A 13,435-nucleotide genomic window follows, 5' to 3' on the forward strand; every position below is an offset into this window, starting at 1 on the left:
TACTCCAGAGCAGCACTCACCATTGCTAGTGAATACCGGAAACCGTAAAATACAAGGAATAGTTGTTAGTTTTGTCATTACTGTAGAGAACCTGCTGTAAATGTGCAGTTTCTCAGAATAGAAATCATAGACCAAGCAGGAAATGCTGAAGAATTTCAGCTCTGAAGCATGCTGCACCGTGATTACAGCTCAGAAGCATATTATAGGCTGGAATGGAATTACAACATTGTAAAGCAGATTTAACAAAAACAGCAAAAGGCAGAATTAACTCCATCGGACAGTTTGGAGTTTCTGTATGGGGGGGGGGGGGATATTTGCTCTTACCCCAGGTGTTGGGTCTTTACGTGGCGCTTTATGCCCACGATGGAGCGCAGCAGTTTTCCGCAGTTCGGCCACAGACACTTGTACATCACCTTCACTGAGTTCTGGAGGGAACAAGAGACGAAAAGTCAGAGGAGAAGACGAGAGAAAGCAACTTATGATCGCCGGAGGGTCCTTGGGGGCGTCACCTTCCGCTTCCGCGGGGCCGGCTCGTCCAGGAGGAAGGGGTCGGGGTCTGTCTCGAATCCTTCATCCACGTGAGAGGCGTTGAACACCTCGCCTGTGTACTTAGGGCTGGCCTCGGTGTGCGGAGGGGACGGGGTGGAGGCGCCACACTCCACGCTCCAGTGCCCGCTGGTGGTGCTGCTGCCGCTGTCCGACACGTCACCGCTCTCCTTCCACAGATCGCAGGAGACTTGAGGAGCTGAGGATGAAAAATCGGAATCAACGTCACAGCTGAAGCTTTGCTACAATTGCATCCGCTCCTTGCACATTGGGACACATCAGCAGCACAAACCTCACTCCCGCCGCGCTGATTTGTTACAATGTATCAGTGCAGAGTAAATATATCAGCCCCCAAAAGACCCCTCACCTGGGATGATGTCACTGCAGGGTGGGCTCTGTATGATGGGGCTGCAGGACAGGCTGGTGAGGACCATGGCCGCCATCATCTCATCCATCTCCACCGCATCCGAGCGCCTAGAAGACAAGATATCAACGTCTGATCAATAACTCTGCTAGCCGTCAGTGAACGAAACCTGAGCACAGAACGTCTATTAATACAATGTGCAACTTATGGTGAAACGATACAATGTATCATTCTGCGTCTAGAGGTGTATACAACAGGAAAGTCTCCTCTGCTTTTCACAGCTGAGGGTTTGTTACAGTGTATCACTCTGCTTTCCTCTTTGTGTCTCCATTCACTACTGGCAGCAGAGATGCTGGAAATTGTGATGAGAAGAAAAGAGAACCGGACGGAGCAGAGACGCCGCCGCTCACCTCTTGGGAACGTCAATGCTGCGAGACACCATCCTCTGAGCGGCGCTGGACGAGGGGCTGCAGGACGCAACCTGCTCCATGGGGAGGCTCAGCACCCGCGGGGTCTCTGCCAGGCGCACGTCTTCTGTCTTTCGGCACAAATGTAGCCCGACCTCAAACGCAAAAATCTTCACCTCATCGTCCACATGGTTGTGTTGTTCCACCAAACCGGCGCACTCCTGACCATTGTGTGTAACGTACACCTGCAGAATACACAGCATGTCAGTACAACATGGTATATACTATATACAGTATACAATCACACATCATACAGTACAGATCCTGAGATTCCCATGTATTATGCTCCAGAGCTGCACTCACTATTCTGCTGGTGCAGTCACTGTGTACATACATTATGGATTCTGTATTATACTCCAGAGCTGCACTCACTATTCTGCTGGTGCAGTCACTGTGTACATACATTACATTACTGATCCTGGGTTACATCCTGTATTATACTCCAGAGCTGCACTCACTATTCTGCTGGTGCAGTCACTGTGTACATACATTATGGATTCTGTATTATACTCCAGAGCTGCACTCACTATTCTGCTGGTGGAGTCACTGTGTACATACATTACATTACTGATCCTGGGTTACATCCTGTATTATACTCCAGAGCTGCACTCACTATTCTGCTGGTGCAGTCACTGTGTACATACATTACATTACTGATCCTGGGTTACATCCTGTATTATACTCCAGAGCTGCACTCACTATTCTGCTGGTGCAGTCACTGTGTACATACATTATGGATTCTGTATTATACTCCAGAGCTGCACTCACTATTCTGCTGGTGGAGTCACTGTGTACATACATTACATTACTGATCCTGGGTTACATCCTGTATTATACTCCAGAGCTGCACTCACTATTCTGCTGGTGCAGTCACTGTGTACATACATTACATTACTGATCCTGGGTTACATCCTGTATTATACTCCAGAGCTGCACTCACTATTCTGCTGGTGCAGTCACTGTGTACATACATTACATTACTGATCCTGGGTTACATCCTGTATTATACTCCAGAGCTGCACTCACTATTCTGCTGGTGGAGTCACTGTGTACATACATTACATTACTGATCCTGGGTTACATCCTGTATTATACTCCAGAGCTGCACTCACTATTCTGCTGGTGCAGTCACTGTGTACATGCATTGTGTTTCTCCTCTAGACATTCCAGATCTCTTTAGCTCTGGCAGAGAAGTTGGAGGAATCTGCGGTCACAATGTCTTCCTTTCTGCAGTAACCTCGGGGGGCTCGTATAGCGCTGTGGGCAAATCTCCTGGAGTCTGGCGCGGTGCACACACACACACACACACACACACACACACACACACACACACACACACACACACACACACACACACACACACACACACACACACACACACACACACACACACACACACCCCTGCAGTGGGCACATCTCCAGGCGGCCAGACAGTAAAAGGGTTAACCCGAGCGCTACTTACAAGATGCCGCCAAGAACAAATAAACAGAGGGACATTTACGCTCCTTGGAAAGTTCACCCTGAGCGCGCTCGCTCCGTTCCTCGCCAGACGAGCAGAAGACAGATCTGCGCAGGGAAATTCCATGCAAAGCGGACGTTTCCTTACAACGTCTCGGCCGCGGCGCAGCGTGAACTCTGCAATTATCTTTGTTGGTAAATATTATAACATAATCCTTGGAATACGGCTCTTCCGTTTTGGGTACACAGCTCTTCTGCAGAACAATGCACCTAGTAATCCGACCTGGTGGCTCCCGATTTATATCCTATTCTTGCAAACTGAAAAAGTTTCCCCTGTACTTATCTGAAGGCAGCTATAATATAAGGGGGTGGTAGGATTTTGGGGGCTACCCATTTGATCTTTTGGGCATGCAAACAATTAAGAAAGTTATACATGTAAAATGATTGACCTCAATGGGAGTTATATGGAATCTATACACGTTATACGGAATCTATACACGTTATACGGAATCTATACACGTCATATGGAATCTATACACGTCATATGGAATCTATACACGTCATATGGAATCTATACACGTCATATGGAATCTATACACGTCATATGGAATCTATACACGTCATATGGAATCTATACACGTCATATGGAATCTATACACGTCATATGGAATCTATACACGTCATATGGAATCTATACACGTTATATGGAATCTATACACGTCATACGGAATCTATACACGTCATATGGAATCTATACACGTTATACGGAATCTATACACGTTATATGGAATCTATACACGTCATACGGAATCTATACACGTTATATGGAATCTATACACGTCATATGGAATCTATACACGTCATACGGAATCTATACACGTCATACGGAATCTATACACGTCATACGGAATCTATACACGTTATATGGAATCTATACACGTTATACGGAATCTATATACGTCATATGGAATCTATACACGTTATAGTCACAATTCCACTGAAAACCGTCAGCAAGCTGGTCACAAGTGTCTCACCTACTAGGCAGGGTGCACTTATTTTTGCTTATAGCAAATCCATGACATTTCCCAGAATGCATATCCCCAGAATTACCTGTCAGTGGGGGGGTCTGGCTTGAATTATATCCCACCAGTCAGCAGTAATGGAACAGCGCCATACACCATGTAGTGGCCAGGAATGGTACTGCATGCTCCCTCCAATACACGTGGCCCTGCGATACCATTCCTGGCCACTAGACTTTGCACGGCACTGTGTTAACCCCGCTGATCTGTGGGATCGAATCCGTAGAAATACAGGATATTGATAATATTCCAAAACAAATTACCAATATTTCAGTCCCACAAAACCCCTTTAATCTGTACACAACTTTATTTCTATTGGATAGACGACCCCTTTAAATGCCCCGCCCCCTTCTGCAACAGGAGCTGCGGACACAAAACAATAAGACCTCTTTCACCAAGATCTATTGCAATACATCAATCTCATCATCCCGGGACTTGTGACTCAAGATCAGGAGGACAAAAAACAAAGGATCACAAAGAGGTCACATGATCCGTCCACGAGCCGCACACGGGAAACACAGACATAAGACTGGGGGACAATTGTGCAATTATAGGAGTTGCCCAACAAATAGAAAATAGCAGTTGCTTTCGTTTTAAAAACAGCGCCACCCCCGTTCTTCAGGTTGTATGCAGTACTGCAGCTCACTGCAAAAGGAAAGGAGGTGCAATACCAGGCACCACCTGCGGAGGCAGTACAAAGTCTTAAAGGGACTTTCCATGATTACTAAAAACTTTGCTTACTTACAGAAACAGCTCCACCCCATGGTCGGGTCTGGTACTGGAGCTACGGGATAAGATGGAGCCGCACTACTGCAAACAACCTGAGAGCAGGAGGGGGCGCTGTTTTTTAATGAAAAGAAACAATAATATTGTTCAACTTCTTCAAGTACAAAGTAAATAAACTGGAACTGAGCAGACAGATAAAAGGACTGTCAATCATAACGGCCTGACTTTAGCTCCACCCCCCTGCAGACATGTGACTCCCACAATGCAGTGCTTCAGGAAACCAGCGGGATCTCCCTTCTGTCTGGACAAATCCTCATATAATTAAAGAGCGGAACGAGAAATGGAAAAAAATAAAAAATTACAAAACGCTCTCAATAGTTGATGTAGATTTTTTAAGAGGCGCATTGTAAACATTCATGGAGATGATTGAAGTGAATGGGGCCAAGGTGCAGTACCAGATCTAACCTGTTATAATGGGAGGCGCTGTTTCTAGAAGGCAGCAGCTATTGTGGCCATTCCTGGACACCCTAAAGACACCATTTATGGTCCCATGTTTGGTCAATAGGGTGACCGCAAAAAAAAAAAAAAAAAAACGATGTCGGAATTTTGTCCGTCTGGACCCCACAAAACGATTCCCCTTTCCAGATATTGAGAGAGCCAAAATTTGAGCTCGATCAAACGACGTTAACCCATGCACTGTATCTGCTGTTTACAGCTGTATAGATGTGATCAGCAGATAGATAATAGCGATCGGATTGCTGATCGCTATAGCCCCGTAGGGGGACTAGTAAAATAAAAAAAAAAGTAAAAAAAAGTAAAAAAAAGAAGTTTTAAAAAATAAAAAAAAAAAACCTAAAAGTTCAAATCACCCCCCTTTCCCCCCATGGAAAATTAAAGGGTTAGAAAATAAATAAATAAATATACACATATTTGGTATCGCCGCGTTCAGAAATGCCCGATCTATCAAAATATAAAATCAATTAATCTGATTGGTAAACGGCGTAGTGGCAAAAAAATTCCAAACGCCAAAATTACGTTTTTTGGTCGCCGCAAGTTTTACGCAAAATGCAATAACAGGCGATCAAAACGTAGCATCTGCGCAAAAATGGTACCATTATAAACGTCAGCTCGAGACGCAAAAAATAAGCAGTCACTGAGCCATAGATCCAAAAAAATAAGAACGCTATGTGTTTCGGAAAATGGCGCAAAACGTGCGCCACTTTTATTGGACAAACTTGTGATTTTTTTTTTTAACCCCTTAGATACAAGTAAACCTATACATGTTTGGTGTCTACAAACTCACACCGACCTCAGGCATCACACCCACACATCAGTTTTACCATATAGTGAACACCGTGAATAAAACATCCCAAAAACTATTGTGCCATCACACTTTTTTTGCAATTTTTCCGCATTTGGAATTTTTTTTTGCTGTTTTCCAGTACACCATATGGTAAAACTTATGGTTTCATTTAAAAGTACAACTCGTCCCGCAAAAAACAAGCCCTTATATGGCAAGATTGACGGAAAAATAAAAAAAAAAAAAGTTACGGCTCTTGGAAGAAGGGGAGCAAAAAACAAAAAACGCAAAAACGGAAAGGGCTGAAGGGGTTAAATCGGTCAAAGAATGTAAATGTTTCTTTGGTAAGTAAATTTACCAATCCTCCATCAACTACCTCTTAATTTTTCTTTCCTAACTTTTGGATTTACAACCCTAGCGTGCTCTGATGGTTCATCTGTGCTACTGAGCAATTTATTAGCCATTAAAAACTTTTCATCGTCTGTAATGGTGGGATCAAAAAACGATAATCCCACCAACTCTGCATTCAAATACCACAAATGGTTGGAAAATGTGGTCAGGGCTATTTCTGCGATGTCGTTGTCACATTCTTTATAGTCTAATAGACTATGCAACATACCTAAATCTTGCTTTGGCGCAAGATGAGCTTTTGGAGCATTGAACCAAGCTTTACAATAAATTTTAACTAGGAAAACAGAAATGGCACGCACAGAACTTTCTTCTTCTTTACACATCTTAAATTCACGACGAAAAATGAACATTTTTAAGCAGTAAATAGCCTTTGCCATCCACCTAGCGTGATGAATGGCTCCTGGAGTTCTAAAACCCACAACATTGCCGTCTAGTGACCCAACAAATACGAGAACCAACTGCAACAGCTCCTTGTAGTAGCTCCTTCTTGGGGCTAAAAGCTGTTGTAACTCAGTTTGACTTAAAATAACAACAATTATGTATAAAATATACATTTTTAAGAACAACATTAGCTTTCTTTTGAGATATTAAGCGTGTTTTTATTATTTACCGTTCTGGAGTTATGGCTTCATATGTCAGCTTTTTGGCCAAAAATTTTGATTTTTTCAAACTTTGAGCAACGAGCGGCACGGGTTAACGTCATTTGATCAAGCTCAAATTTTGGCTCTCTCAATATCTGGAAAGCGGAATAGTTTTGTGGGGTCCAGACAAACAAGAGTCCGACATTTATTCCTCCCCCCCCTATGAGATCCGGTCACCCTATTGGTCAATCCTGGACACCTCAAATACATCATTTGTAGATCCCACGTTTGGCCAATTCTGAACACCCTAAAGACACCATTTCTATGTATCACTCTTGGCCAATCGCGCACACCCTTAAGACACCATTCTAGGTCCCACGTTTGGCCAATCCTGGACATCCAAAAGACACCATTTCTTGGTCCAATGCTGGGCCAATCCTGGTCACCCTAAAGATAACCCTTTCTTGGTCCCATGTTTGAACAATCCTGGACACCATTTCTAGGTCCCATGTTTAGCCATTCCTGGACACCATTTCTAGGTCCCATGCTTGGCCCATCCTGGACACCCTAAAGTCACCATTTCTAGGTCCCATGCTTGGCCAATCCTGGACACCCTAAAGTCACCATTTCTAGGTCCCATGCTTGGCCAATCCTGGACACCCTAAAGTCACCATTTCTTGGTCCCATGCTTGGCCAATCCTGGACACCCTAAAGTCACCATTTCTAGGTCCCATGCTTGGCCAATCCTGGACACCCTAAAGTCACCATTTCTAGGTCCCATGCTTGGCCAATCCTGGACACCCTAAAGTCACAATTTCTTGGTCCCATGCTTGGCCAACCCTGGACACCCTAAAGTCACCATTCTAGGTCCCATGTTTGGCCCATCCTGGACACCCTAAAGTCACAATCTCTTGGTCCCATGCTTGGCCAATCCTGGACACGCTGAAGACACCATTTCTAGGTTGCACGTCTTGCACTCGTCTCACCTTCTGGCCTGGATACAGTTTGAAGCGACTCGGAGGCAGATTTCCAGAAATACAAGGGCTTTCCTCAAAACATGCTCCATCGTAAGCTCCAAGATGGGCCCCTCCGGTAAGGTCACCAGGCCCTTCAATGGTCATTCCGTCTGCAGATAAACTCGGGGTGCAGACCCTGGCTCCAAGGAGAGACCGCTTGCCGAGACGCTTGGAAAGTATGCTAGCCATAATAGCTGCAAAACATAAGAAGAAAGACATGGGTGAGAAGATGCAGTTTGGTAAAGTGACCACTGGGGGAGCTATAGCTATGGATCCCACCATAGATAGGACCCATCAGTGACTACAGCCCGGCTGCAACGTGTATTGTGTCTGAACTCCTCCTCCTGCCGCAAAGCATCAGACAGCTGCTCTGTCCTTTCTCCATGCTTTACACTGCAGCTTTGCTTGTTTTAGAACTTTTCTTACTCAGAACAGAGGCTGAGAACTACAACTCCCAGCATGCACACTGGGCACTTCTGTATACAGTATGTATGAAATCCAGCAGTCCTGACCAGATACAAAGGACCAAACCCTCAGCTCTGTCCAGCAACGAGCCAGAAAATCTGGAAAAACAGCAGCTGCAGAGTCCAAAATAATAAAAACCAAAATACTATTGCAACTTTATTTACACAAAACTGGACAAACAAAGCGCGGTGAGTGCGGACGTGCCGGGAGCAGCCCGGAGGTGAAGGGGTGAAACACAGATCCTGTTACAGCAGTGCAGGTCTCAGCACATGAGCATTGTATGGCCCCGCCCCCTGCTCAGCCACACCCCCTACTGCTGGCCCCTCCCCATGCTTAGCCACACCCCCTCCTGCAGCTGACAAGACAGGCAAGTGCATGTGACAGCTGAAGAAAAAAATATGTTCAGAGCTCAGGAAAAAAAAATAAAAATGAATATCTAGCAAAGTATTAACCCATGGAACGCCAAAAGCCAGATGCAGACTGGGTCATAACAGATAGGGACTATCCCTTTAAGACCGCAGACGTTAATCCATTAAGGCTGTGATCTGCAACAGTGACGTGAGCCAAGACTACTTGTACACTCTTCCATGGCCATCTGATAATCCAACACGTGCCTGGCCCTTTAAAAGCCAGATTAAAGGAATGACCTACCTTAACGTACAAGAAAGAGGCAGAGCGGTATAGCGCCCCCATATACAGAGCAGGGTCCCAGTCATTACACTTATCAGTAGACCCCCCCACCCGTGTGGCGGCAGCTGTCTGGCAGGCGGGGTGGCGGGTGTGGTAAGGAGCGGCCCAAGAGATAAGGAGCGAGGTCGGCAACATTTCACAACATCAGCAAATCCGGCAACTAGCCACATAACTGCAGGAATTAGCCAACTGCGTCTGGGACAAAGAAGCCTCCAACCCATAGACCCAATACTGGGAGCAAGAAGAATGACCCCAATGGGGCACATTTATAACATCGACACCCCTCTTTTCCCACTTGGGGGTTCCATAAATGACCTCATTATCAGCCATGTGCTGCCCCCTACAGGGGAGAAGCAACTTACCCCAAGTCCATAGAAATTAACAGATGTTCTCACATGTGTATACACAGAGCGCCCTGCTACCTCACACGTACTGTATATACACACACAGAGAGCCCTGCTACCTCACACGTACTGTATATACACAGAGAGCCCTGCTACCTCACACGTACTGTATATACACAGAGAGCCCTGCTACCTCATGTACTGTATATACACAGAACCCTGCTACCTCACATGTACTGTATATACACAGAGCCCTGCTACCTCACATGTACTGTATATACACAGAGCCCTGCTACCTCACATGTACTGTATATACACAGAGCCCTGCTACCTCACATGTACTGTATATACATACAGAACCCTGCTACCTCACATTTACTGTATATACACAGAGCCCTGCTACCTCACATGTACTGTATATACACAGAGCCCTGCTACCTCACATGTACTGTATATACACAGAGCCCTGCTACCTCACATGTACTGTATATACATACAGAACCCTGCTACCTCACATTTACTGTATATACACAGAGCCCTGCTACCTCACATGTACTGTATATACATACAGAACCCTGCTACCTCACATTTACTGTATATACACAGAGCCCTGCTACCTCACATGTACTGTATATACATACAGAACCCTGCTACCTCACACGTACTGTATATACACACAGAACCCTGCTACCTCACACGTACTGTATATACATACAGAACCCTGCTACCTCACACGTACTGTATATACACACAGAACCCTGCTACCTCACACGTACTGTACATACACGGAACCCTGCTACCTCACATGTACTGTATATACATACAGAACCCTGCTACCTCACACGTACTGTACATACACAGAGCCCTGCTACCTCACATGTACTGTATATACACAGAGCCCTGCTACCTCACATGTACTGTATATACACAGAGCCCTGCTACCTCACATGTACTGTATATACATACAGAGCCCTGCTACCTCACATGTACTGTATATACATACAGAACCCTGCTACCTCACATGTACTGTATATACATACAGAACCCTGCTACCTCACATGTACTGTATATACACAGAGCCCTGCTACCTCACATGTACTGTATATACATACAGAACCCTGCTACCTCACATGTACTGTATATACACAGAGCCCTGCTACCTCACATGTACTGTATATACACAGAGCCCTGCTACCTCACATGTACTGTATATACACAGAGCCCTGCTACCTCACATGTACTGTATATACATACAGAACCCTGCTACCTCACATTTACTGTATATACACAGAGCCCTGCTACCTCACATGTACTGTATATACATACAGAACCCTGCTACCTCACATTTACTGTATATACACAGAGCCCTGCTACCTCACATGTACTGTATATACATACAGAACCCTGCTACCTCACACGTACTGTATATACACACAGAACCCTGCTACCTCACACGTACTGTATATACATACAGAACCCTGCTACCTCACACGTACTGTATATACACACAGAACCCTGCTACCTCACACGTACTGTACATACACGGAACCCTGCTACCTCACATGTACTGTATATACATACAGAACCCTGCTACCTCACACGTACTGTACATACACAGAGCCCTGCTACCTCACATGTACTGTATATACACAGAGCCCTGCTACCTCACATGTACTGTATATACACAGAGCCCTGCTACCTCACATGTACTGTATATACATACAGAGCCCTGCTACCTCACATGTACTGTATATACATACAGAACCCTGCTACCTCACATGTACTGTATATACATACAGAACCCTGCTACCTCACATGTACTGTATATACACAGAGCCCTGCTACCTCACATGTACTGTATATACATACAGAACCCTGCTACCTCACATTTACTGTATATACACAGAGAGCCCTGCTACCTCACATGTACTGTATATACACAGAGAGCCCTGCTACCTCACATGTACTGTATATACACAGAGCCCTGCTACCTCACACGTACTGTATATACACAGAGAGCCCTGCTACCTCACACGTACTGTATATACATACAGAACCCTGCTACCTCACACGTACTGTATATACACAGAGCCCTGCTACCTCACATGTACTGTATATACACAGAGCCCTGCTACCTCACATGTACTGTATATACACAGAGCCCTGCTACCTCACATGTACTGTATATACACAGAGCCCTGCTACCTCACATGTACTGTATATACACAGAGCCCTGCTACCTCACATGTACTGTATATACACAGAGCCCTGCTACCTCACATGTACTGTATATACACAGAGCCCTGCTACCTCACATGTACTGTATATACACAGAGCCCTGCTACCTCACATGTACTGTATATACACAGAGCCCTGCTACCTCACATGTACTGTATATACACAGAGCCCTGCTACCTCACACGTACTGTATATACACAGAGCCCTGCTACCTCACATGTACTGTATATACACAGAGCCCTGCTACCTCACATGTACTGTATATACACAGAGCCCTGCTACCTCACATGTACTGTATATACACAGAGCCCTGCTACCTCACATGTACTGTATATACACAGAGCCCTGCTACCTCACATGTACTGTATATACACAGAGCCCTGCTACCTCACATGTACTGTATATACACAGAGCCCTGCTACCTCACATATATACACAGAGAAACCTACTACACACAAAGAAATATACATATGATATTTATACATATATAACCCTAATGATGATTTCTTCAGTCACTACATTGCGCCCATGATTGAGTCAGAGGCTGGCTCCTCCGGGAACTCAGATGGGCACGTGCCACCCACTGCGGGCACACAGAGCCCCCATGGGGCACTAGCCCTTCTATGTAGTTCAGCACAGTGGGCTCTGCATCCTCCGCTGGATGTGACACGACCAGGTAACATCCTTCGTTTTTATACAGAAAGTTGCTGAAAAGATTTTTTGTATGTTTTTTTTTTTCCCCCTTAAATTAGCACCCCCCCACCCCCCTGGGAACGACCACCATTCATTTACAATGCCTTCTCCAGAACACTGGCCTCACCAGGCTACTCATGCCCCAACAGTCGCAGTCCATATCTTACGGCACGACGGACAGAATAGGTTTGGACTGATGACGTCCCAGCTGCACAAAGCGCAGTTATCGCATTTCCAGCTGTAATTGGATGGCGATGGTCCGTTACCCCCTTTACGGTCCAAACGAGGGGTCCAACCGCCCCGATACATGATCCCTGCCGCACAGACACTGAAGTAGGATGAAATCCCAAGTGACAAGTTCATTCACCTGGATCGCGGTGCTGCCACCAAAACAGCCACAGAACGGACGGGATACCCATCACCACAAGGCACTGCAACAGATCTGCTGCGTGTGAATGGGGGGGGGGGGGGGGGGTGTCACACGGACGGAGGACAATCCCGGGGATCGGGGGGGGGGGGGGATTGGGGGGAGACGGCAACACAAGGGAAATACAAAAGGAACAGCAAATTGTCAGCAAGCCCAACGTGATGCACAGACCAAAGAGGTCCTGCCACCTCCAGATACAGAGCTCCACACCACCGAAGGGGGCACTGGGCAACCACAAAATAGGGGCACAACCGTAAAAGAAGCATGGCTGTCCCAAAGTGCTCACCACATACTCCATCACCGAAAGGCTGTCCCCGATTACCTAGAAGGGGCACAAACTCTCAAAACTCCGAGACCATAAAGAGGGCCCCGCCACCCTCCAGATACAGAGCTCTACACCACCGAAGGGGGCACTGGGCAACCACAAGATAGGGGCGCAATCATCCAAAGAAGGAGCACGGATGCCCCAAAGTGCCCACCACATACTCCATGACCAAACTAGGAACAGACGATCCGGATTACCAAAAAAAGGCACAAACCACCCAAACTCAGAGTATAAAGAGGGCCACTGCAATTCTCAAACTATGCAACCACAGAATGCATAACCAGAGGCGCACAGCAGCCCCCCAG

The 13,435-nt window shown here is 45.9% G+C and overlaps 1 protein-coding gene and 1 long non-coding RNA gene across 2 annotated transcripts in view; one reads left to right on the forward strand and one right to left on the reverse strand.

Moving 5' to 3' along the window:
* The window catches only part of ZNF395 (zinc finger protein 395), a 29,228-nt gene that overhangs the window by 14,443 nt on the left and 1,350 nt on the right, over positions 1-13,435 (reverse strand). Inside the window, exons 2-6 of the mRNA XM_075341272.1 lie at positions 7,919-8,142; positions 1,321-1,562; positions 914-1,020; positions 510-745; positions 325-425 (exon numbers count right to left, since the gene is read on the reverse strand). Coding sequence (XP_075197387.1) covers positions 325-425; positions 510-745; positions 914-1,020; positions 1,321-1,562; positions 7,919-8,137 — 905 coding nt within the window. The 5' untranslated portion in view covers positions 8,138-8,142. The remainder of the gene's footprint in view (positions 1-324; positions 426-509; positions 746-913; positions 1,021-1,320; positions 1,563-7,918; positions 8,143-13,435) is intronic.
* The window catches only part of LOC142297043 (uncharacterized), a 58,706-nt gene that overhangs the window by 1,178 nt on the left and 44,093 nt on the right, over positions 1-13,435 (forward strand). The window lies entirely within an intron of this gene.

Source organism: Anomaloglossus baeobatrachus, chromosome 3, assembly GCF_048569485.1.
Source record: "Anomaloglossus baeobatrachus isolate aAnoBae1 chromosome 3, aAnoBae1.hap1, whole genome shotgun sequence".
In the NCBI taxonomy this organism is placed as follows: Eukaryota; Metazoa; Chordata; class Amphibia; order Anura; family Aromobatidae; genus Anomaloglossus; species Anomaloglossus baeobatrachus.